Raw genomic sequence first — 25,788 nt, 5'->3', positions numbered from 1 at the left:
AACCACCAGAAAATTACACAATTCGGTATCACTAAATTACACGAAATTGAATTATAACGCATTCCAGCCAATTAGTTAATGTCGCCCCCATCAAAAGACCAAACACGTCGCCGACAATTCATAAATTCATGAATCGTGTCGGGCATCTCGTTCTGGCAACGTTCGAGTCCAAACTGACCGGAGATTATTTCGATAGGGGCCAAAACGATTATCTGGCAGTGAAACTATAAACTGTCATTTGGCAATATCAGAAACTTCCGCAAACTTATTTGCTTACGTCCGTTGTGTATATTTTTGTTCGAATGTTTTTTAGGTAAGTCTCAAATCTTGAGTGGTCGAGACAATCGCGGATCGTTTATTGCTGATTGACTTGAATGTAATCATTTTGTCTTGTTGATTAAAGGTGCAATTCGTCAGTTTTGAGTTGTTTGATCATTTCTGTTGAATTCTAGATTGTTGTTATCAAATTGTAAAAAAATGTTTTGTAATTGACAAGATCCTGATAAGTAAGGTAAACAATGATGTTAGATTTTTATTTATAAAATACTTAAATTTGTAAATTAAAATTGTAATACGTTTAAAAATACCCATTTATTTCATTTGTTTTATATTTATTTTTTATAGTATATTTTAACATTTTTTAATTAAACTACATATCATTTGAAAGCTGTTTATGTCAAATTTAATATACTTTTGATATATTTTTATTTTTTGTATATTTCATATTTATATTAACTTTCACCACGAATGGTGTTTTTAAAGGCAAAAAGAATATATTTTGTATATTCAATACATTGTATATATTATACTATTTTATACATTTTATGTATTGTATATATTTTACATGTTTTATATTGAATATTTTCGTATATTTTATATATTTAATACATTATATATCGTATATATCATATATACTTTATATTTTATATTAACTTTCACCAGAAAAGGGTATTTTTAAAGACACAAAGAATATATTTTGTATATTCTATATATTGTGAATAATTTATTTTACATCGTTTGTTTATTTTATATATCGTATATATCTTATATACTTATTTATTCTCTACACTTTTTATATTTTATATACTTCATATTTTTCACATAATAAACTTTCATTAGAAATAATGTTTTAATAAACAGAAAAAGTATGTTTTGTATATTCTATGCACTGTATATATTTTATATGTTGTATATGTTATATTCTATATTTATATTGTTTATTTTATATATTGTATATACACAATAAATGTTTAATATTTTCTATACATTGTATACATTTTATATATTTTGTTTATTTTTTATATTGTATATACACACCTTATTTTTAATATTTTCTATACATTGTATACATTTTATATATTTTGTTTATTTTGTATATTGTATATACACACATTATATTTTATATTTTCTATATTGTATAAATTTACATGTTTTATATATTGTATATATTATATATTTATATATTTTGTACATTTTTTATATTTTATATACTTTATATATTTTAAATTTTACATTAACTTTTATCAGAAATGATTTTTTTAAAAACACAAAGAATATGATTTGTATATACACACACATTGTATTTAAGATTTTCTGTTCGTTGTAAATATTCTATGTATTCTATGTATTTTATGTATTTCATGTATTTTATTATTTTAAGTATTTTATGAGTATTTTATGTATTTTATGAATTTTATGTATTTTATGAATTTTAGGAATTTTATGAATATATATAAAAAATACAATACATTGTATGTGTGTTTACTTATTTTTTATATTTCACTTTAACATTCATCAGAAACGGTGTTTTTAATAGACTCAAAGAATATATTTTATACATTGTACATATTCTATATAATTTATATATTGTATATATTGTATTTATATATTTTATATATTGTATATATTATTTATATGTCGTATTTTTATGAATAGATGAATAATCTATAGAAAAAGTAATTAATTTTATCAAAAAGTTGGACAAATGGATTCGGCATAAATTAAACGAGGATTACAAGATTAGGAGTTTGACAATTGTCAATTATTTCCTTGCACGCAACGCAAATAAGCCTTTAATTAATTATATTATTACATCTGTCGATAATTGGGTTGACTACAATCGGTATGGACAGTAGATTGAAACTACTAAGCCTCTTGGAATGGTACTTAAAAGTGAGTGTACGACAACACAAGACCACATGTCGTATTTGAAACTCAAAGGAAGCTTCAATATGTCACATGTAATTAATAATAATAAATATGTGCTTGTAGAACAGTGGCAAAAATGGTGGCCATATAATAATGATTATTTTGTTTAATAAAACTTATTTTAAAGAAAATTATGTTAATTAAACATAAAATATTAAAATCAAAGATAACCACATCATTTTTTCGGGAACATGTTCTATAAATTTTATATATTTATGTATTATGTATTTTATCTATTTTATGTATTTTATGTATTTTATGTATTTTATATATTTTACCTATTTTACCTATTTTATGTATGATGAAATACATAAAAATGTATTTCATGTATTTCATGTATTTCATGTATTTCATGGATTTCATGTATTTCATGTATTTCATGTATTTCATGTATTTCATGTATTTTATGTATTTGATGTATTTCATGTATTTCATGTATTTTATGTATTTTATGTATTTCATGTATTTCATTATTTTAAGTATTTTATATATTTTATGTTTTATGTATTTTATGTATCTTAAGTATTTTATCTATTTTATGTATTTTATGTAATTTGTGTATTTTATGTATTTTATGTATTTTATGTATTTTATGTATTTTATGTATTTTATGTATTTCATGTATTTTAAGTATTTTATCTATTTTATGTATTTTATGTATTTTATGTATTTTATGAATTTTATGAATTTTATGTATTTTATGTATTTCATGTATTTCATTATTTTAAGTATTTTATGTGTTTTATGTATTTTAGGTGTATTTTATGTATTTTATGTATTTTATGTATTTCATGTATTTCATGTATTTTATTATTTTAAGTATTTTATGTATTTTATGTATTTTATGTATTTTATGAATTTTATGAATTTTATGAATTTCATGAATTTCATGTATTCTATGTATTTTATGTATTTCATGTATTTCATTATTTTATGTATTTCATGTATTTTAAGTATTTTATCTATTTTATGTATTTTATGAATTTTACGAATTTTATGAATTTTATGAATCTCATGTATTTCATTATTTTTAGTATTTTAAGTATTTTATGTATTTTATCTATTTTATGTATTATATATAATATACTTTCTATTCTCTTTAAAAGAAGGAAATATATAAGCCAATAATAAAAAATATATTTTTGGATATTTTAAAGTATTAAATTTAATTATTATTTATATTATGAAATAAATGAATTTAGAAATTAAGTTTCCCATAATTTATTTTGTCAATATGAAACATTCAAATTCTCTTCACTCAATTCTAAAATATTTTCAAATATTTACTGATAATAATTTATATAAAGAAGTGAGGAAAAAAATCATAATGTAAACACAGACAACAAAACTGAAATATGAATGTCACAAGTTCAATAAAAATATTTTCAGTTTTATTAAGCTTATAACATATTTTGATTAATTGTTATTTAATTGTATAAAATTTAATTATTATTTATAGAATATTATGAAATGAATCAGTTTGGAAATCGAGTTAAATACAATTTATTTTGTAAGAATAAAATAATAAATTCTTCTGAATCGATACAAAAATTTCTTTAAATATTTACTCATAATTTGAATAATGGAATGAGGAAAATTAATTAACAAAAAAATACTAATAAAATGAATAATATATTTTTAATTAATACCTTAATCTACACAATTTAATTATTATTTATATTGTTAAATAAATGACTTTGGAAATCAATCAATTCTTTTAAAACGATAGCAAAATATTTCAAAATTTTTGCTGATAATAACTCAAATAAAGGAGTGAAGAGAATTAACGGCAAGATAAATACAGACACTAACACTATGTCATAAGTACAATAAAAATGGTTTCACTTTTGTTATTATACCTATGTCAACATTTTCATTGAGTGTTGTTAAATTATGTATAAATTAGTAAATAAAAATATTTTCTTTTCAGTTTAAATAAGTCGTATTTTTTAATTGTATTAATAATAATAAAATAAATTAAAGAACGATTTTAAATAACTCGAAGTACAGAATTTATGTATCACTTATTTTGTGAAATAATATGACTTTTTAAATCAGTATCGTATAATTTATTTTATCAGAGTGGAAAAAATCAATTCTTCTAAATCGATAACAAATAATTTTCAAATATTTACTGATAATAACTCAAATAAAGGAGAGAGGAGAATTAATCGTAAGATAAATACAGACACTAAAACTGAAATATGAATGTCACAAGTACAATAAAAATAGTTTTACTTTTATTAAGCTTAAACAACATTAATTGTATTGTAATTATTATGTTATCAAACATAAAAATGTTTTACATACAGATAGTACAACATAAATATTTCAAAGAACTTATGAAATCAGTTCCACATATTGACATGCCGAAGTATAAATATCACGAAGTCAAAATAGAAATTTGATATTTGAGTTATGACCTAAACATAACAATTGTTAAATCGATTGGCGTGTTAATTAAAGGCGACTTTAGTCGAACAACTCTACACAAGAAAAGTCACATTCTTAATAAAATCGATGGCAAATTATTAGACAAAGTAAAAAATATACGAATTTATCTCGATTTTATCTAAACCGCAAGATAAAATTAGTTTCACTCTTTGTAAAATAAACCGAATTAGCCGCAACTGGGCCGCTATTGATAATGAGCTAACGGTTCTTCTATCTCTGGCCAGATTTGGTACAATAGTTTCAACCGGGTGCCGAACTTTCACAATTACATAAGGCCAAGTGCAAGGCAGGACCAGTTGAAAGGTCAATAACCAAACGCCGGCCCAAAGACACGCCGCCTCAGACCTGGTGCCCGATGCTGGTATGTCACCAACTCATTGAGCGGGACAGCGTGTAAAAATAAACCTGCGAGGACGAGCACCGTCGCCAAATATTATGTCGACCGTTCGGAATTCCATTCACGCCGGCATGTCACCGTGACAGGCGAGGGGGCAAAACGTACCGGTGCTGTAGAGGTTGGCCAGCTCCTGGGCGCCCTTGTGCTGCGGTCCCCATCTCGGGCCGGAGTTCTCCGGCGGCAACGTCGTGCCGGCACAGTTCGCGTTCGGATCGTCCTCCAGCATCGAGTTCTCGAGTATCTCCTGTTCGGTCTTGACCGGCGCCAGCAGGTTGGTGCCGATGGTGGCGCCGAGGGGATTGTCCAGCACCTGGTTCACCCTCGACGAACAGCTGAGCGGCAGCGGTAACGACATCGCGGCCGAAATGTTATTCGCGACGAACCTAAACTCGTCGGGCAGTCACGCGGGTACGCGACGCGAACGGACCATGGTGCCGTCGTCGGTTGCTTAGCACCTGGAGAACGCACATGAAGCGCGGCGCTGTCGCGACTGACTCCGCTGACTCACGTGTTTGACGGTTTCTGGCGTTCGAATAATGTCGTCCGGTGACGTGACGGGAATACGGGCTGGGTCGGGGCGTGCGAACGCCGAGTGTGTGTGTGCGTTCGCGGGGACGAGGCCCACGGTCGGTGGGGTGGTTACGCGGCGGAGCGCGGGCGCCGCCTGCTGCACCTGCTCGCTGGAGGAGGGCCGTTCTTTTTGGGTGGACTTTATTTCTATGGTACCGCGGTTGGAACTAGGGTTTCGTATTTCTATGGTCCCGAAGTTTATTCATTAAAAATTTGACTGAAACTTCAACTGAAAGATGAAGAAAATTATTGAAAACTTTTTCAAAATACACAGTAGTGTCATAATTGTTTTATTTGATCTAAAAAAATTATATTCTATAAAATTTAACATATATTTTTCTAAATTGAGCTGGATATAAATATTTTTTATCTATATTTTTTTAGTGATTTTTAATTTTAAAACACTTCTAAATCACTTAATCTTAACAGTTATTAAATTATATACTATACAGGATGATTCACCTAACTTATTCATTATTAGAAGTTTATGAAGAACTGAAAAAGGCATTGATTTGAAATTTATGTAGCAATTATAATTTGACTTGAACTACTTTTCTAATTTACTTCGATCAAAATTTTCTTTCTAGTTTAGTCGGAAGTAATATCAACTTTATTATTTTCAATGGAACATCCTGTATATTTACGTTTTTTAAATTCTACATGTAATTTCAAATTTAGTAGTATTTTATCTATTTTATGTATTTTATGTATTTTATATATTTTATGTATTTTATGTATTTTATGTATTTTATATATTTTATGTATTTTAAGAATTTTATGTATTTTAAGTATTTTATCTATTTTATGTATTTTAAGTATTTTATCTACTTTATGTATTTTATGTATTTTATGTATTTTATATATTTTATGTATTTTATGTATTTTAAGTATTTTATGTATTTTATCTATTTTATGTATTTTATGTATTTTATCTATTTTATGTATTTTAAGTATTTTATATATTATATATTATATATAATATACTTTCTATTCACTTTAAAAGAAAGAAATATATAAACCAATAAAAAAATATATTTTTGAATATTTTAAAGTACAAAATTTGATTAATAATTATATTATGAAATAAATGAATTTAGAAATTAGGTTTCCTGCATATCTTGTATATTTTTTGATTTTTAAATTCTATATGTAAATTCAAATAAAATAGCTATTCCATGTCATATACCTAAACCCAATAGTTTTTGAATTATTACTTTTTTCCAAAAATTTTGACAGGTTGATGGACTAACAAAAATGTCTGTTAAACCACCAATTTTGATGATGGGAAGTTCATTTTTGGTATACAAGTTAACCAAGGATCATCCTATAAGGAACCATTACTAGTAATCCAAATTTTATATAGAGTGGTCGTTATTTACGTTTAATTTTGTGCATCTTAAAATATCAGTAACTTCATTATTTTCAGTGATTTTCACACAACATACACATGTTTGAACACAATTAAATTGTATATTTAAATATAATGAAATTGTATGTTAAAAAAATCTTTTGATTGATATAACAATCCCCTACACACATAATTATTATAGAAAAAAATTTTACCAAATATATAATTTAATGTTATCAGATACAAAAAAATCCAATCCATGGAATCCTCTGTATATTTTTGGATTTTTAAATTTTATTAGTATTCCCAAATTTTATACAGGGTGTTTTTGTGCAGCTTAAACCGTCAATAACTTTGTTATTTTCAATGTAACACTGTATATTTTATCATAATTAAACTGAATATTAAAAAATCTCTCGATTGGTATAAGCATTCCCTTTAATAAAATGAATATTAACAGAGATTTTATTAAAAATGTCAGATACAAAACAAGTATCATCCATGGAACACTCTGTATGTTTATAGATTTTTAAATTCTACATGTAATTGCAAATAAAAAGGTTATACCGTGTCTTACACATAAAATCAATAATTTATGAGTTGTTAATATTTTTTCAAAAATTTAGACAGATTGATGGTCTAACTAAAATGTCTGTAAAGTCACCAATTTTGATCTTTTTTGGCATAAACTTTAAACAAGGACCATCCTATAAGGAGCCATTATTTGTACTCCCAAATTTTATACAGGGTGTTCATTATTTACGTTTAATGTCGTACATCTTAAAACATTAATAATTGAACAAATCGAAATCAGGTTCCGATTCTTAGAAAAAAGTTATTTTACATATCTGCTGTTAAACAAATCCTTTTCTATCTTCCTCTCATAGTACTTAAACCAAATTTAGCAAATCTCATCCACTCCTAATTGATCTTAAATTGAATTGAAGATAAAATTTAATTGTTTGAGCAATTATCCAGTTACTGATTTCCTTTGAAGTTTTTCAAACTCGCCCAATATATTCCGGAGCAACCACTTAAATTGTTTAATAACACTGACTTATTTAGCCATAACTTCTTAGCAATACCTAATTTTTCCCTGTTTTGATAACGCTCAAATTTTTCTTACAGCATTTGGTACAGTTTTATGGTCTTAATTGTCTATGTATTTGTTGAATAATATCTTGCTTAAAGAATATTTCATTACATTGGCCAAAAATAATAAACTATTTACAGGGAAAATATTTAATTCCAGCTTGGACTGACTACAAAATTAATAGATAATTGAATTCAGTTTTACTCCGTATTTGGAAATCGTTACCTCAGTGCGTGTCCTAAAAACAAATCTTTCAGATTTTGATACTGAATGATTCAATTAATTAAATCAGTCTATGTATGATAAAAATATGTATAAAAGTTGACGCACTACTGGTAATAATATACAACATAATGGATTAGTCAAACAAAAATCCCCTCTATAAAACTTAATAACGAGTACTCATCTCATTTTATTTGTCGAATTTCGTACTAAAACAACTTCAAGACATTTGTTTAACAATCTATGATTATTATTCACACGAAAAATTCAAACTTAATAAAACATTATTAATAGTTTTTGTATCCATACAGCATACAAATGTTGGTTACATCTATAACAAGAAAATACGTTTAAAAGTTTGCAACAAGGCTTAATATTCCTGAAAAAAGGACAATTTATGGACTGTATTTTAAGATGCATGGAATAATCTAAATATGAATCAGGCAGGGTTGGCATTTTACATTAAACTGTTAAAGAAACCCTTCTTTGCAATAATTTCAAATTAATCGGTCAAATTCATTGTTTTAAAACCCAACCCTGCATAAACAAAGTCATTTTATAAGAGCAATATGTAACGTAAACATTCGTTTAATTTTAGAAATATTTATATTGATACATAAATTATAGTTTAATAAAATATTGATGAAATGAGTGATTGTGTATATCAAAAATTGGTTATTAAAATGACCGTGTTTTATAAAACTGAACATCCTGATTTCAAAATTGATCCCCTTTTGGTGGCGCATTCGTTCAACTCATTCAGTGAATGCTCAAATTTAAACCGACCAAAGTTTGCAAACCAGGTGAACAGTTGGATGAAATTACAGCAACCACAGTTTAAGTTCAGTGTCATAAAAATGTGTGGTTACTCTGGCTAATTTTGGCATTAAATTTACAAATAGTACTTAGGTACTAGTGAAATATAAGGGAAGAAAAATAATGACTGGTGAGAGAGCCAGTCTTTTTAGCACCTCAAGAGTTTTCTATGTTTAAATTAATGTTAACATTACAATTATAGACTAGATATTTCTTATGTCGTGTAGAGGAATTCCGTTAGAATTGCTAAAAGTTATTACAGAAAGTTAAAGGTTTGCCATGCTCCAAAATTAGTAACGCAGATATTCCAAAATAAATTAGTCTTCATCATAATGTTAAACTATCTTGTTACTGATAAGAGGTAACAACAACAACAGTATGCAAATTGTGGTTACAATTATATTGACCATCTCCCTGGTGGACACAACAATAACATAAAAAAACATTAAATACTCATATTTTTAATATTTTCCTCATTGTGATTATTAAATTAAATCTGTTATTGTAAATACTCAAAGTCAGTATGTGTGCTTAAAATATATTTTATATTGTAATAAATATGCGTATTTTCAAATACCTTCTTTAATTGGCTTTTGTGGTTTCTATATTTAATCACAGTTTCAACAATAATTATTTCATTATTTAATATCTGCGTCAGCGTCCAGCTAATAATTTAATTTATCATTCACGAACTTGCAATTTTCAGTAATTTCATAAATTTTCAATACCCGAATCGATAGCAGATGGTATTTTTCACAAATACCAATTAATTAAACATTGTCATTGTTCTAGATACAATATAGAGTAAATATTAAATGAGTTTTTATCGATTGTATAATTAGCGACGGTTTACCGCATTTGAAACAAGGAAACGTGGCTTTTACCCGTGGGAAATGTGCAAACTATCATTATATTAAATTAATTCGAAGTTCCACGTAGATGTATAATAAAATGGTTCAGAAAGATCCATATACATTAAACATTAATACGACTTTAGATACGGTAAACCACGTATCTGACAAATTGATTGCTAGTCATTTGCGATCACAGTGCGCAATTAAACGCAAGTAGAAGTGTTAAAAGCCTCAGTTCCCGGTAGCACAATGCTAATTCGAATCAATATTGATCATTTCTCGTCCAGTTGCTAATTACGACTAACTAATTGCGACTCGGAACTATTTTCGTGCTAATAAAAATTACCACATTGTTTAGGTTTCTTTGTTCACGATGTAATGGATCTGGAGGCGCACAAAGGTTTCGTCAATACATCTAAATATGTATTTAAACATTGTAAACATTTTATATTTATATATTCAAATTGATTTTCAAATATTAATCAAGTATAATAATTATTGAGTAAAATATTCTAAAATTAATATTTCTTACAAAGAAATTTAATTTCCTAATAATGATATCAATTAAAATTTATATTCGTTTAAAAGTTACTTTTATTATTATGTGAAAAAATATATAATTATTATACAATATCCAATTAATTTAAAAATTATAATTTCAAATACCCAAAAAATAATCATGTTAACTATATTGCAGATTAGTGATGTTGAAAGTTATCAACGGATGTCGCAGAGTGCTATCTTGTTAAAATTAAAATAATTCACCAATAGATGGAGCTGTTTAATTTCACATTTTATTCGTAAGAAAACACATTTATTTTTTAATAATAATGTTTAAAACAATTCGCACGTGTATAAATGGCACGTACAGTTTGTGCCGATATTCGCAACGAGTGGCGCAACCTCTCAGAAGTAAAAAACCGAAATCCACCGGCGACACAGTATGTTGTAACAAGTAAATTTGTCTATAATTCTTGAAATAGGTGCAACATTTTGTAGATTTGAGACAAGTCAGAACTGTTGGAGGAAACGGAGGCGATGGCTGCATCTCGTTTTTGTCGCTTTGGAGCAACGAGAACGCCGGCCCTGATGGAGGTAACCTATTGTTTGTACACCCCATTTCCGTTAAATAAAATCTAAGTTGTTCACCAGGTGATGGTGGAAACGGGGGTCACGTAATCTTTGAAGCCTCTTCAGACATAAAAGATTTAAATGCGGTGCCATCAGTAATCAAGGCGCCTCTGGGTGAGGATGGAATGAACAAAGATTGCCATGGAAAGAATGCACAGCACCACAAAGTACCAGTACCAGTGGGCACAATAATAAAAAACAAAGAGGGCAAGGTTGTTGGGGACTTATCAAAAGAAGGACTGGCATTTGTGGCTGCAAGGGGAGGAGCTGGTGGTAAGGGCAATCACTTCTTCATGTCGGACACAGAGCAAGCCCCGAAAGTGGCTGAGTTTGGGGCACAGGGAGAAGACTTGGAGTACACTTTGGAAATTAGAAGTATGGCACATGTGGGATTGGTATAAAAATTATTCCTGGGGTCCAGGATGTTTACTTATAAAGGTTTTATTGTAGATCGGTTTTCCTAATGCTGGTAAAAGTACTTTGTTGAGGGCTATATCAAGAGCCAGACCTAAAGTTGCCCCTTATCCTTTTACAACACTAAAACCTCACATAGGAATGGTGCAGTATGATGATTATGAACAAATAGCAGGTTAATTTATGACTTATGAATCAAATATTTTTATTAATAGTATGTGTATTGCAGTTGCTGATTTGCCAGGACTAATACCAGACTCTCATAAAAATAAAGGACTAGGAATACAGTTCTTAAAGCATGCAGAAAGATGTATGGCCCTACTGTATATTTTAGACATGTCCCTACCTGAACCTTGGAAAACTTTAAAAACTCTCAAGTATGAACTTTCTCAGTTTAATGACAAACTTCATGAGAGGCCACAAATTGTAATAGCTAATAAAATGGACTTAGAAGATGCTGAGGAAAATTTAGAAATTTTAAGACAAAAAACTAATGACGTAATTATTCCTATTAGTGCCAAATTAGGTACAAATATAAAAGACTTGTTACATCAAGTAAGAATATTGTATGATGAACAATATGTTGATGAAAAAAATAAATAGCTTTTAACTTGAATAAAACACTTATTCATATATAAAAAGATTTTATTGCAGCTATAAATAAATACAAATTTAAAATAGCTTATAATTAATAACATTTTGACCTTATATAATTCAACCGGATATCCACTGGTAAAAACAAAATTAAGGCAACTCTTTAAGCCAACTTAGTATCCGCAAATTTCTTTGCCAAATCTAAAATATCGTTAACGTCGGCGGTGTTAGCGCCAGAAGCTTGTGCAGAATCAGGTTTTCCACCTCCTTTGCCACCCAATTTGGCTGCCACAGCTTGTACCCATTCGTTAGCTTTCAAGCCCTTTTCGATGGCTTCTTTGGGAACTGACGACAGACAGAACATTTTATTAGAATCTTGGTCCACGGTGACGAAAAGGGCAGAAGTGTTGGGGCTCAGTGATCGCACTTGTTTCAAAGCAGTGTCGAGAGCTTTAGTGTTGTTGAATGCTTTCAATTCTTTAACCAGGATTGGCAGATTAGGATTAGCTTTGACGAATTCCTTAATTTCGTCGACCACTTTGTTGGCCACAGCTGCTTTAGCAGCACGATCTTTATCGTCCAGATTCTTCTTTAGAGTCTTCAGTGAGTTTCTGATCTCTTCCTTCTTCCAGTAGGGAATGGTGGCGTGAGATACTTCCTCTGTTAGTTCCACGATTTTTTTAACAATTTCCTTTGATTTGGCGCCGTCTTTGTCGGCATCAATTGACGATTTGATTTCGTTCAGTCTATTCTCCAACAGTTCGTTTTTCTTTATGGCTTTTGTAGCTTCAGGTCCAGTCAAGGCAACTATCCTTCTAATACCTTTAGCGATAGCTTCTTCGCTGGCAATAACAAAGTCTCCAATATGCCCAGCATATCTTAAGTGAGTACCACCACAAAATTCAATGGAGGTGTCATCACCAGCTGGTCCAAAGGGATCAGCCTCCAATTTGTCTATGGGAATACCAACAGATACAATCCTAACAGGGTCAGGGTAGGTCTCTTCGAAAACAGCACGCAAACCCCTAATAGTTTTTGCTACACCCAAATTGGATTCTTTGGCAAAAACTTCATTGTTTCTAGAGATCAATTCCTTGGAAGCAGCCTCAACGTTTTTGACCTGTTCAGCAGTCAATGCGCCTTTGTTGGTGAAATCGAATCTCAAACGGTCGGGGGCAACTAGAGAGCCTCTTTGGTCGGCATCAGTGCCCAACACTTTCCTCAGTCCGTAATTGAGGATGTGGGTGCCAGTGTGGTTGTTCATAACCAGGCGTCGCCTTGAGGTGTCGATGTGGAGGATCACCTTGTCGCCTTTTCTAAGGGAGCCTTCGATGCTGCCGATGTGGATGACGTAGCCACCTCTAACTTGTACATTTTTAACTGAGAATTCGACGCTTTCGTCGCCCACTTTGTTGATGTATCCGGTGTCGTAGATCTGACCACCCTGTTCAGCGTAGAAGTTGGTCCTGTCCAAGAGTACGCCGCATTCCTGTCCGGTTTGTACTTCGTCTACGAACTGTTTGTTGTATCTCAGACCAATAACTGTTGCTTCACAGGTCTTGAACTTGTACTCAACGTTTACGTCAGATTCGGCTTCATAGTCGTATTTGGGGGAGTCATCAGTGGGTGGCACACCTTTGTTTTGCAACTCAGTGATTGAGTGCACATCCAAGTTAATGGTGTCTTCCACTCCTGCGCCTTTGCCTTGCGAAGCTAGTTGGGCTTGCTTCTTAGACTCCTCGTAAGCATCCATGTTGACGTTCAATCCTTTTTCCTCAGCCATAAGCTGGGTCAAATCCACGGGGAAACCATAAGTGTCGTACAATCTCCAGGCAACGTCGCCGGGTAATGTTTTGGAGTCGCCCAGCTTTGTAATGGTTCTGTTCAGTAAATTACGACCTCTTGACAGTGTTTTCAAGAACTGATCCTCTTCTTCATTGATGGTGTCGATTATGCTTTGCGGATCCTTGCGGATTTCCGGGAAGATGTCGCCCAAGATTTGACCAACTGTGTGCACCAAAGTGGCGAAGAAACCGGGTTTGGCGTTTAGTTTTTCTGTTGCGTACCTTACTGCTCTTCTCAAAATACGACGCAATACATATCTGTAACAAATTTAGACAATTGAGTTGTAAGGAAACCAGTTTATTTGCTTGTTTTTACCCTCTTCCAGTGTTGTCTGGATTACCACCGTCTGAGAGTGCGATGGTGATGGTTCTAGCGTGATCGGCCAAAACTCTGTAAGCCATGTCAACGCCGTCAACATCATCACTGCCCACGCGTCCCTGATAGGCAGGAGCTCCCGTACCCTTTTGAATAGCCTCGAACAATGGTGTGAACAAGTCCGTATCGTAGTTCGACCTCTTGTTCTGTATAACCGACACCAAACGTTCCAATCCTAAGCCACAATCAATGTGTTTCTTGGGTAGTGGCCTCAGGGAACCATCTGTTTCTCTGTTGAACTGGATGAACACCAGGTTCCAGATTTCCAACACGTCTGGGTCGTCTTGATTAACGAGTTCAGGCACGTCTCGACCACCAATTCGGTCAAAGTGGAGCTCGGAGCAAGGACCGCATGGCCCTGTCTCACCCATTTCCCAGAAGTTGTCCTTCATGTTGCCTGGGATCACATGGTTTGCTGGGACGCCCAGATCCAACCATATCTGAATAATAACAGTTAATTTTTATGTGTTAATGTTTCATCTTTAATCTGTGCATTTAAATTATTGAATAAGTGTATTTAATCATTTAGTTTTTAAGGTTACACAACATTGTCAAAGTTCAACTGCAATTTAACATAGCTTTTTGCTGATGTCTGCTGAATATCTGTTGAAATTGTCAATTTTAGCTTAATTATATTTTTTCATTTACATTGTTAAAAGTATAAAATATTTAGACATGAATTATGTGCATAATAAATGACATTACTTATTTTTACATAATTTATCTATGAATATGATTACAAAAGATGATGAAAAAGGTATAAAGCTTCACAATTTCTGTAAACTATTTTGTAAATAAAATAACCAAGGCTTAAAATGACTCACCTGTTTACATTCATTGTCTGGTTCCAAACCGGCAGCTGTGTCACCACCAAAATAAGTGACATACAATCTTTCAGCTGGCAACTTAAGCCTGTCAGTCAACAACTCCCAAGCCCATGCACAAATCTCCTTCTTGAAATAATCTCCGAAGGACCAGTTGCCCATCATCTCAAAGAAAGTGTGATGGTAAACATCCTTGCCCACATCATCAAGATCATTGTGTTTGCCTCCAGCTCTTATGCACTTCTGGGAGTTCACAGCCCTGGTGATCTTAGCCAAGTCACTGTTGGGATCAACGGTGCCCAAAAAAATGGGCTTGTATTGGTTCATACCAGCATTGGTGAACAGCAATGTTGGGTCATCCAGAGGAATTGTTGAAGATGAGTGCACATACACATGTTGTTTTTCTTTAAAAAAATCTATGTACGCGTTACGCACCTCGTTTGCAGTCATTTGAGTGTTCATCTTCGCCGATTATCTTTTGTACGCCTGTAAAATAATTTAAGGTTGACTCGTGTTGTGTCATTTACCATATGGGATGTATGGTATTTACATGCACAAGTATACGACTACTGCATGATGCAAGTGGTGCCGGTTGTGGCGATAAATTGCTTTGGACTTTGCTCAGGAATTACGGGAAAAATATGCACAAATAAATAATGATAACGTACCGTAGTAGTAAATAAGTTCAGACTCCAAGTCTTAAGCCCAGCTGGAATTTCTCTTGAGGTGGTATTTTGAAAAGGTTAGGAAACTGACGTAAAAAGTAGAGCAAGTGCTCCTCTCACCTCTGACAGGACCGTACCCATGTTTTTAAAATGGTCTACCTAAAATTAATTTGAACTAGTTATTTGAAATTTTCTATAGGCATAAATAAAACCAGATTGTTAAGATAATTAATAAAAATACAATTAAATAAATATATGCTTTTTAAATTAATATAAATAAATTATACCGATTGGAAAGCTTTCGATTCTACTGCATATTAAGGGAGATATCATGAATGACAGAGAAAGTAAAAGATTCTCGCTAAGTAAATTTACAGACTTTTACTGTCTCTGTCGCGTATGATGTGTCTCTTAAAATTCAGTCGGATCAAACGATTTTCGATTGGTATATTTCTAGAGACTGTGTCTTAATTAAATCACCAAAAACTAAAAATTAAATTAAATGAATAGTGATTATTAATTGAAGGATGATGAAATTTAATTTTAAACATCCGTAGTCGTTTATTTAATAAATATACACTAGTGGCCATATTATAGTATCTTTTTAAATCTTTTATATAATGTGAATTGGTAAAATAATATTAATTAACTTGTTTTATATATTTTTCTGAATTGAACAGGACATAAATATAGCAACTTTAATTTTGCAAGGGTTTGTTTATTCTTAAATATGTATTATTTAATTTGACTTAATACTTTGGATAATATCCTTTTTGTTTTATAATGTTGACATATTTTCGTGGTATAAATACTCTAAGTTTATATTCTACTGTATATTTTTTAAACGTGTTCTATTGCGGTAAGCATTTATTTTGTTTAGGAGTTAATTTATGTAGAAATTATTTTTATTTAAGTACAAACTGCTATTTCTCTATTGATATACTGAATATATTTGCAATGCCTTTTGATTTGGTTTATACTTTTTATAAAAATAGTCAACAAATAAATAAAACGTCAATTCTTTTACAGTACGGACCTGAACTTTTGGGTAGTGCATATACAAATGATAACTTAATTGTTTGTTGTAAAAGTGATATATAAGTAAAATATTAAACATATTTACCTGCTTTATATATTACCTTTAATATATTTAATATCTTAATATTAAAATGGTTAATGTTAACCTAACACGTTATGTTGAATGTGCTGTGTTGGTAGACATGATGTACTAAGTATTCATGCTACAGTCTAAATTATAAAAAAGTGACTTGTGTGAAAGTGCATCGTTTTCTATTCCATTATTTATGTTAAATAAGCCCCAAACAATATAATATCACTGACCGTTTGGCCGTCCGTTGCTCACAAATCGCAAAAAATTCAACGACCGGATGAAACTAAGTGCCAACATGTCTTCCACCATTACTCTTTGTTTGGATTGTTGAGGAGCCGTTCAATTTGGTTTTGCGCTTGAATTCGTAGCTCGCACGTGTGAAAAACGGCCTATCCGATGAAGATGAAACTGGTGGACCACGTCGTGCGGAGTTTTCGTGTGGCGAAGGTGTTCCGCGAGAACACCGACAAAATAAACAGTATCGACTTCTCGCCGAGCGGCGAAACGTTGATATCGTGCAGCGAGGACGATCAGATCGTCATCTACGACTGCGAAAAGGGCACGCAGGTCCGCACGGTCAACAGCAAAAAGTACGGGGTCGACTTGATCCATTTCACCCATGCGAAAAACACCGCCATACACAGTTCGACGAAAGTCGATGACACCATACGTTATTTGTCGTTGCACGACAACAAATATATTAGGTATTTTCCCGGCCACACCAAGAAAGTCGTCTCGCTGTGCCTGTCACCGGTCGAGGATTCCTTCTTGTCCGGGTCCATGGACAAGACCCTCCGGTTGTGGGATCTTCGGTCACCCAACTGCCAGGGTCTGATGCATTTGGCTGGCAGGCCAGTTGCTGCGTACGATCCTGAGGGACTCATTTTCGCGGCCGGCGTCAACTCTGAGAGCATCAAACTTTATGACTTGAGATCCTTTGATAAGGTATGTTTACATGTTCATGTTTATCTGTTAAACACCTCATAACATTATAGTTTGGCTGTTGTTCCTTACAAACACAAGCAGCAACTCATTTCTATTACTTAATCAGTGACAAGTATGTCAAAATTCTGATTATTAATGAATGTTGTCATTGTTGTCATTATAGGGTCCATTTGTGACATTCAAACTGACTCAAGAAAAAGAATGTGACTGGACTGGTTTGAAGTTCTCAAGGGACGGCAAGACGATATTAATTAGCACGAACGGTTCTATAATACGACTGATCGACGCCTTCCAAGGGAACCCGCTGCAAACATTCACAGGACACCTCAACAACAAGGGCATCCCGATAGAGGCCTCATTCAGTCCCGACTCACAGTTCGTGTTCAGCGGCTCGACGGATGGTAGGGTGCATGTATGGAATGCGGATACGGGTTACAAAGTGTGCGTTTTACAAGCCGATCATCCGGGTCCCGTTCAATGCGTGCAATTCAATCCGAAATATATGATGTTGGCGTCAGCATGTACGAACATGGCGTTCTGGTTGCCATCAATTGATGATACGTAAACCATTGTTAGTTTTGGCGGGTGATTTTTGATTTTGAAACTTCTAAATCACTTATCAGATCGGTTTTCAGATTATATACTATATATAATATGTGTACCTGTGTTTAATCCATAAACAAATGTGCACTCTGTTGTAAATAATTTTTTAATTAGATTAGGTTCTTTTTTAATTTTACAAGAATCAAAATGTATGTTTTATATCTGCATTAAATTATTTTTCTATTATCATTGCATTTTAATTGTTGTAGCTTAAAAGTTACAGGGTGTTTAATCGAGGCTATAATTTAGTTGCATTATTTAAAAATTAAATGATGTGACAAATTAGTAAAAACATATCATAGAGCAACTATGCTTGTAAATATATGTTAGTGATAATTTTTAGGGAAGCCTCAGATGCCCTATATGCAAACAAAATTAAATGGTGAATGTGATAATTCAATCTAGTTGAAAATTGGTGTAGAGTTTTAATATTTAATGTATACCACACTTGTTCAAGAGTCTGGAAAACAGAAACATGGAGAACATCAGTATTTATTTGTGATAGAGTTTAATAACATAGTGGTGTTTCATTCTCTCTTATACAGACTGACCATTAAATTAACTAACTAAGGGTTAGTTATGAATTGTGTTCTTTTTATCAATTACAATAAAAATATGTATGCTTTTAAAACATGTATTTTTATTTCCACTATTTTTCCCTTGTTTTATTTAATGTGCTCAATTAAGTAATATAAATTTGCTAAAGTTTGTTTATGTAAAATGTTAACATATTTGTCAGAATTAAGCTGCATATAAATATTGTAACTTTAATTTAAAAAGTTATTTTTATTGGCTAAATATGTAAAATTTAATTATCATAAATTCTTCTTATTCCTTTTTATGATAATTTGTCTGAGATTGATATCAATGTTTTAATCTTATCACTTTTATGTTGAACCACATTTCTTAACAACATTAATGTATGGAAGCAGATTGTTGCTTAATATATCCCTGTAAATAATTCGTTCCATTTGTCCTCCTATACGTCGAACGGGGTTTATGCAGGAAGCAAAGAATTGTATCACCACCATGTTCTACAGTGGGTATAACCAACTTTTTGTGAAGTGGGGATGCTTTAAATCTTCTGGTGCACGTCTCCTTAGAGTGATTTAAGTACAAGGATATGTAATACAGGAATATATAGAAGCAAAGAATCATCCCCATATTATAATTGAATCACTACCATGTTCTACAGTGGGTATAACAAACTTTTTGTGCAGAGGGGATGCTTCAAATCTTCTGATGCAGGTCTCCTTAGACTAATTTAAGTACAGGGATATATAGAAGCAATGAATCATCCCCATATTATAATTGAATCACTACCATGTTCTACAGTGAATATATCAAACTTTTTGTGCAGTGTGGATGTTTCAAATCTTCTGATACAACTCTCCAATTCTGTTTTAAGTACATATATTGAACAAATTGAAGAAATTATACTCTTAATAAATGTGTTTCAACATGTAAACGATCCCAAATACAAAATCAAAATTGTGTGATTACTTAAAAGTCCAAATCATCAATGTTTTGTCTAAACGTTCCCAATTTCCAGACATTAACCCTATAGAAAACAAATTTAAATGGACATTTTTAAAAGTTAATAATAATAATAATAATAACCACAGTTGTATGTGAAAAATTTTTTATTTAAAAAATACAGATTTACATAAATTATATTAATATTAAGAGAAAGTGCTATTGTACGCATTTATCTATGTACGAAACAGAGTTGTCAATTTTTGGGCCAAACTGAAAAATCATCAGTTCAATGGTTATGATGGTACCAGCCATTCTCAACAAAAAAGTTCGGTTCAAAATGAAAAATCTGGAACCGGAAATTCCGACTCTAGTGGAGGCAACTTGCTGAACAAATCTATCAACCTGTAACAAATAAAATTAAGTAATTATCTTAAGGTGAACTTTAAAATAATTACTTCGTTGCAATAGTACTCAGACGGTACGGAACATAAATATCTCAGCGGTTTTTTTGTAGCATCATAGAGCCATGCTCCATACATGCTGACTGTGATTGTTCTTAATACAAGGAATCCGAAGGAATAAAAGAAGTACAAGGTTTCAACAGGGCCACTTCTTTCCCTATAATTTAAAACATTCATTTACGTATAAACAAGAGTGATGATAAAAAACTTACTTTAGACTTTGATAGAGTTGAATGCACAAGAAGATAATATTATCAATATAAGAGACCATAACAAGTGGTGAAATTAACTTGTCGACCACATAAGTTAAGTGGGTTAATCTGTTGTAGTCAATACGTACTTCTTTGAAGAACTGTTCGTGCATTGCCTAAAATTTTTAATGTACAGTCTATTCAACGTTGAAGAAATAATAACTCACCTTATTGTACTTAAGTCTTCTGTTGATTTGAGTGAACCTTGCGGTTAATGAAGTGCAAATGAGTATTATAAAAATGTCTGTGTAATTCCAAGTAAACGTGCACAAAATGTTGGCAATTTCGGAAAATATCGCCATAGCAACCGAAAAAGGTACGACCTTAAAGTAATGTGGAAACGCCATTCTAAAATAAATTTCAAAGCCCATTTCATTAAAATTGGAGCAGTGGGTGGCGTCTATTACGGCGTTGGTGATGAATAAAATATGTTCAGCTGCAATTAACAAAGTAATTATTAAAATTTACGTTGTGTTTCAAACTTACTCAAAGCTATGGTCATGACCAACAAAGAGATTGACACGAATTTCCTTTTCAAGTTAAAAATAAAACTGTAATTCCTCATGGACATCTCCACAATGGACCACTCCTTCAACAAGTGGGTCCAGTTGCGACATATTTGGATCATTTGGACACCGGCGAAGAAGTTCCACACGTAAAACATAAACGGAGCTACAACTTATTAGATATAACATCGTTCTTAGAAAACAAAATGAATCGTTACCTAATTCGTCAATGGTAAGTCCATACATTGTGAACTTGATGCAGCAAAATATCATGGTAACAAAGGCCCCAGAAATATTATACAAACAGTACAAAAACTTCCAAGACTTCCACGTGAACTTCAACTCCCTAACGTTCTTGTTGGTGATGCCCTCCAAAGGCATCAATCCGAAACACTGTCCGATTATAATAAAAAACTTAATGTTCTCCTGGAAACTGCTTTTCTGGAACGAAGTCATCTTTGCGTCCGGTTCGATCGCGAGTGCGACGTCTGACTGCGTCTTCTTCAGGATCTTCATCGTTAACGTGTCAAAACGGTTTCAAGAAATATGATTATGATCGAGTAAATTGCGACCATTCTACGCCGCGACACTGATCAACTCAACACTGATTTATTTGAGTGCCAACCCATTTTTTTCTGAAGCTTTAATACGGAGAATTTGTTTACGTATCTTATCTGCTGGGAGTACTTGGTAAATTTGATTTTAATTCTGATTGGTGTTTCTGGTTGGCAAATAGGAAGAATTCATTTAATAAACGATTATATCTGGATGTGTTTTGTTAAGTAATGTATGAAACAAAAGATTAATATTTTTACCTAATGCATTTAAAGACAAATAAACTCTTGTTCTCTTTGTTTGGTCGTTTTCCCTAATTGTGGTCATTAATCTGTCGTCACAGAACTACATATTCAACAATATATCAATATTATAAAAGCTTAGTTATAATTTTATATGATTAATATAGAATTGTTTTCTGAAGACAAGTTACAAATATGAATGGAAATGAACCGATTGATGACTAGATAATTTGTTTATTAACTCCACGTTCCAATCTGATCACACCTGTTATTTCCCTTAATATTCGATGATTTATGTTTAATAAATAGTTACCATTAACTTCAAAGCATACGTGTGGTTAATGGTAAACAAAGTGTTCTGAAAAACATATTTATTATACTTACAAAAATGTGTTTTATGGAGTGGATTAACAATAAAGCAATAATAAACAAGCTGTGTTTTATTATGTTATTTTAATTCGATACTAGGAATAACATTTTGGGAGTGTAACTAAAATTAATGAATAAAAGTGTAATGGAATTATAAAATAGCTTTTAGATTACTTCATTTCTTCTATCAGATATGGCAACATCAAGAGCTATGTTTATTTATTAAGAATAGTAAATAACACATTTAAGACTAATCATCAAGACTTTATTGGACCAAAAATTACAAAACAAAATTTATAGATATTATTTGGCCTTGAGCTTTTCTCCGGCATTCATCAAACTAAACAATTTAAAGTTAAGACGTGGCTTTAAGCATCATTCAAGAGTTGGACAAACATAATTTTAATCGTTTACTGGGCCCTGAGCTTTTCCCTGGTGTACGGCAAAACCTTGTACAATTCTATCCCTTCAGCAACCCAAATGTCTCCGTTTCTTCCATCAGTCATCACGACATCGAGGGCGTCCTCGTAAATTTTCAGGTCGTACATCTTGACCTTCTTCAACTCCTGGTCAACGAGTCCCTGCAGATCGGCGATGCACTTCCAGGGTGAATCCTTCTTCATGGGCTCGGACAAGGGACTGGTTTTGCCCGCTCTGCATATACCACCGGTGAGGAAGCCCATAATACGAACGTTGGACTTGTAGAAGTAGAAATCATGGCCTATGGACCTTACGAATTGCACCAGGAAATGTTGGGAACCTGTATAGACGGGTACCGGATAGAAAGGTTGGACGCCAGCCATACTTCCAACATTAATAATGGTGCCGCTGATTCCTTTGCAGGCCTGGTTACCCATGTACTCCATACCCATGAACGTGTTCAACAGCATACCGTAGTTGTTGACGCAAATATCCCTCTCCCAGTTGTCGATGACATGTGTCTGGCACAGTTGATGACGAAGTCCAGTTGTCTGTGATAGTAAATTATGGACTTGTAGGCTTTGCGTAACGCATCCTTGTTGGTGATGTCGATCACTTTGTACTCGACTTTGTCGCCGCCGTAAGTTTTCATTAGGTCGCATGGGGCTTCTACTTTATGTAGGCAACGGCGACGATCACCATAACCTTGGCGTCGCCCTTCAAAAGCAAATGGATGAGTGGGTGCTGAAATTGTTTCCACCTCCTATCACCAATCCTCAAATATTCTCTACATGTATGCAAAACAACATACATTTTATTAGAATGATATATACTAATATTTTATAATGTTTAACTTATTTCTTTAGGCAATTTGGTACGTTTTTAATTAGGAATAGTAAATAACTCACTTAAGACTAATCATCAAGACTTTATTGGACCAAAAATTACAAAACAAAATTTATAGATATTATTTGGCCTTGAGCTTTTCTCCGGCATTCATCAAACTAAACAATTTAAAGTTAAGACGTGGCTTTAAGCACCATTCAAGAGTTGGACAAACATAATTTTAATCGTTTACTGGGCCCTGAGCTTTTCCCTGGTGTACGGCAAAACCTTGTACAATTCTATCCCTTCAGCAACCCAAATGTCTCCGTTTCTTCCATCAGTCATCACGACATCGAGGGCGTCCTCGTAAATTTTCGGGTCGTACATCTTGACCTTCTTCAACTCCTGGTCAACGAGTCCCTGCAGATCGGCGATGCACTTCCAAGGTGAATCCTTCTTCATGGGCTCGGACAAGGGACTGGTTTTGCCCGCTCTGCATATACCACCGGTGAGGAAGCCCATAATACGAACGTTGGACTTGTAGAAGTAGAAATCATGGCCGGTGGACCTTACGAATTGCACCAGGAAATGTTGGGAACCTGTATAGACGGGTACCGGGTAGAAAGGTTGTACGCCAGCCATACTTCCAACATTAAAAATGGTGCCGCCGATTCCTTTGCAGGCCTGGTTACCCATGTACTCCATACCCATGAACGTGCTCAACAGCATACCGTAGTTGTTGACGCAAATATCCCTCTCCCAGTTGTCGATGACATGTGTCTGGCACAGTTGATGACGAAGTCCAGTTGTCTGTGATAGTAAATTATGGATGTAGGCTTTGCGTAACGCATCCTTGTTGGTGATGTCGATCACTTTGTACTCGACTTTGTCGCCGCCGTAAGTTTTCATTAGGTCGCATATCTGGGGCTTCTACTTTATGTAGGCAACGGCGATGATCACCATAACCTTGGCGTCGCCCTTCAAAAGCAAATGGATGAGTGGGTGCTGAAATTGTTTCCACCTCCTATCACCAATCCTCAAATATTCTCTACATGTATACAAAACAACATACATTTTATTAGAATGATATATACTAATATTTTATAATGTTTAACTTATTTCTTTAGGCAATTTGGTATGTTTTTAATTAGGAATAGTAAATAACACACTTAAGACTAATCATCAAGACTTTATTGGACCAAAAATTACAAAACAAAATTTATAGATATTATTTGGCCTTGAGCTTTTCTCCGGCATTCATCAAACTAAACAATTTAAAGTTAAGACGTGGCTTTAAGCACCATTCAAGAGTTGGACAAACATAATTTTAATCGTTTACTGGGCCCTGAGCTTTTCCCTGGTGTACGGCAAAACCTTGTACAATTCTATCCCTTCAGCAACCCAAATGTCTCCGTTTCTTCCATCAGTCATCACGACATCGAGGGCGTCCTCGTAAATTTTCGGGTCGTACATCTTGACCTTCTTCAACTCCTGGTCAACGAGTCCCTGCAAATCGGCGATGCACTTCCAGGGTGAATCCTTCTTCATGGGCTCGGACAAGGGACTGGTTTTGCCCGCTCTGCATATACCACCGGTGAGGAAGCCCATAATACGAACGTTGGACTTGTAGAAGTAGAAATCATGGCCGATGGACCTTACGAATTGCACCAGGAAATGTTGGGAACCTGTATAGACGGGTACCGGGTAGAAAGGTTGTACGCCAGCCATACTTCCAACATTAACAATGGTGCCGCCGATTCCTTTGCAGGCCTGGTTACCCATGTACTCCATACCCATGAACGTGCTCAACAGCATACCGTAGTTGTTGACGCAAATATCCCTCTCCCAGTTGTCGATGGACATGTGTCTGGCACAGTTGATGACGAAGTCCAGTTGTCCGTGATAGTAAATTATGGACTTGTAGGCTTTGCGTAACGCATCCTTGTTGGTGATGTCGATCACTTTGTACTCGACTTTGTCGCCGCCGTAAGTTTTCATTAGGTCGCATATCTGGGGCTTCTACTTTATGTAGGCAACGGCGACGATCACCATAACCTTGGCGTCGCCCTTCAAAAGCAAATGGATGAGTGGGTGCTGAAATTGTTTCCACCTCCTATCACCAATCCTCAAATATTCTCTACATGTATGCAAAACAACATACATTTTATTAGAATGATATATACTAATATTTTATAATGTTTAACTTATTTC

General features: G+C 33.0%; 6 protein-coding genes across 6 annotated transcripts in view; 2 read left to right on the top strand and 4 right to left on the bottom strand.

Annotated features, from left to right (window-relative positions):
* Window positions 1-5,743, bottom strand: part of LOC109605491 (plasmanylethanolamine desaturase) — a 42,289-nt gene extending 36,546 nt beyond the window's left edge. The window contains exon 1 of the mRNA XM_049965921.1: window positions 5,165-5,743. Within this exon, the coding sequence (XP_049821878.1) occupies window positions 5,165-5,414 (250 nt within the window). The 5' untranslated portion in view covers window positions 5,415-5,743. The remainder of the gene's footprint in view (window positions 1-5,164) is intronic.
* A 5,012-nt stretch (window positions 5,744-10,755) lies between these two features.
* LOC109600304 (mitochondrial ribosome-associated GTPase 2) lies at window positions 10,756-12,174 on the top strand. Its single transcript, XM_049965840.1, has 5 exons — window positions 10,756-10,903; window positions 10,946-11,057; window positions 11,115-11,488; window positions 11,544-11,682; window positions 11,737-12,174. Exons 1-5 carry the CDS (start codon window positions 10,793-10,795, stop codon window positions 12,108-12,110), a joined length of 1,110 nt encoding a protein of 369 aa, XP_049821797.1. The 5' UTR covers window positions 10,756-10,792; the 3' UTR covers window positions 12,111-12,174.
* On the bottom strand, window positions 12,132-15,960 carry LOC109600303 (alanine--tRNA ligase, cytoplasmic). Its single transcript, XM_020016438.2, has 4 exons — window positions 15,814-15,960; window positions 15,146-15,631; window positions 14,262-14,761; window positions 12,132-14,203 (listed from the first exon to the last, which is right to left on the bottom strand). The coding sequence occupies exons 2-4, from the start codon at window positions 15,605-15,607 to the stop codon at window positions 12,265-12,267; spliced, it is 2,901 nt and encodes a 966-aa protein (XP_019871997.2). The 5' UTR covers window positions 15,608-15,631; window positions 15,814-15,960; the 3' UTR covers window positions 12,132-12,264.
* Window positions 15,961-16,977: 1,017 nt separating this feature from the next.
* LOC109600289 (WD repeat-containing protein 82) lies at window positions 16,978-19,100 on the top strand. The gene is made up of 2 exons (XM_020016418.2): window positions 16,978-17,866; window positions 18,030-19,100. Exons 1-2 carry the CDS (start codon window positions 17,318-17,320, stop codon window positions 18,429-18,431), a joined length of 951 nt encoding a protein of 316 aa, XP_019871977.1. The 5' UTR covers window positions 16,978-17,317; the 3' UTR covers window positions 18,432-19,100.
* Window positions 19,101-20,164: 1,064 nt separating this feature from the next.
* Window positions 20,165-21,682, bottom strand: LOC109600287 (gustatory receptor for sugar taste 64f-like). The gene is made up of 6 exons (XM_049966436.1): window positions 21,385-21,682; window positions 21,147-21,332; window positions 20,828-21,096; window positions 20,622-20,776; window positions 20,404-20,566; window positions 20,165-20,350 (listed from the first exon to the last, which is right to left on the bottom strand). Exons 1-6 carry the CDS (start codon window positions 21,680-21,682, stop codon window positions 20,165-20,167), a joined length of 1,257 nt encoding a protein of 418 aa, XP_049822393.1.
* A 901-nt stretch (window positions 21,683-22,583) lies between these two features.
* On the bottom strand, window positions 22,584-25,649 carry LOC109600285 (15-hydroxyprostaglandin dehydrogenase [NAD(+)]-like). Its single transcript, XM_049966160.1, has 2 exons — window positions 25,263-25,649; window positions 22,584-23,092 (listed from the first exon to the last, which is right to left on the bottom strand). Exons 1-2 carry the CDS (start codon window positions 25,573-25,575, stop codon window positions 22,743-22,745), a joined length of 663 nt encoding a protein of 220 aa, XP_049822117.1. The 5' UTR covers window positions 25,576-25,649; the 3' UTR covers window positions 22,584-22,742.
* Window positions 25,650-25,788: the final 139 nt, after the last annotated feature.

Source organism: Aethina tumida, chromosome 4, assembly GCF_024364675.1.
Source record: "Aethina tumida isolate Nest 87 chromosome 4, icAetTumi1.1, whole genome shotgun sequence".
Lineage (NCBI taxonomy): Eukaryota > Metazoa > Arthropoda > Insecta > Coleoptera > Nitidulidae > Aethina > Aethina tumida.
Note: the sequence above shows the minus strand (reverse complement) of the source record. Positions and strands in the feature narration are given on the sequence as shown.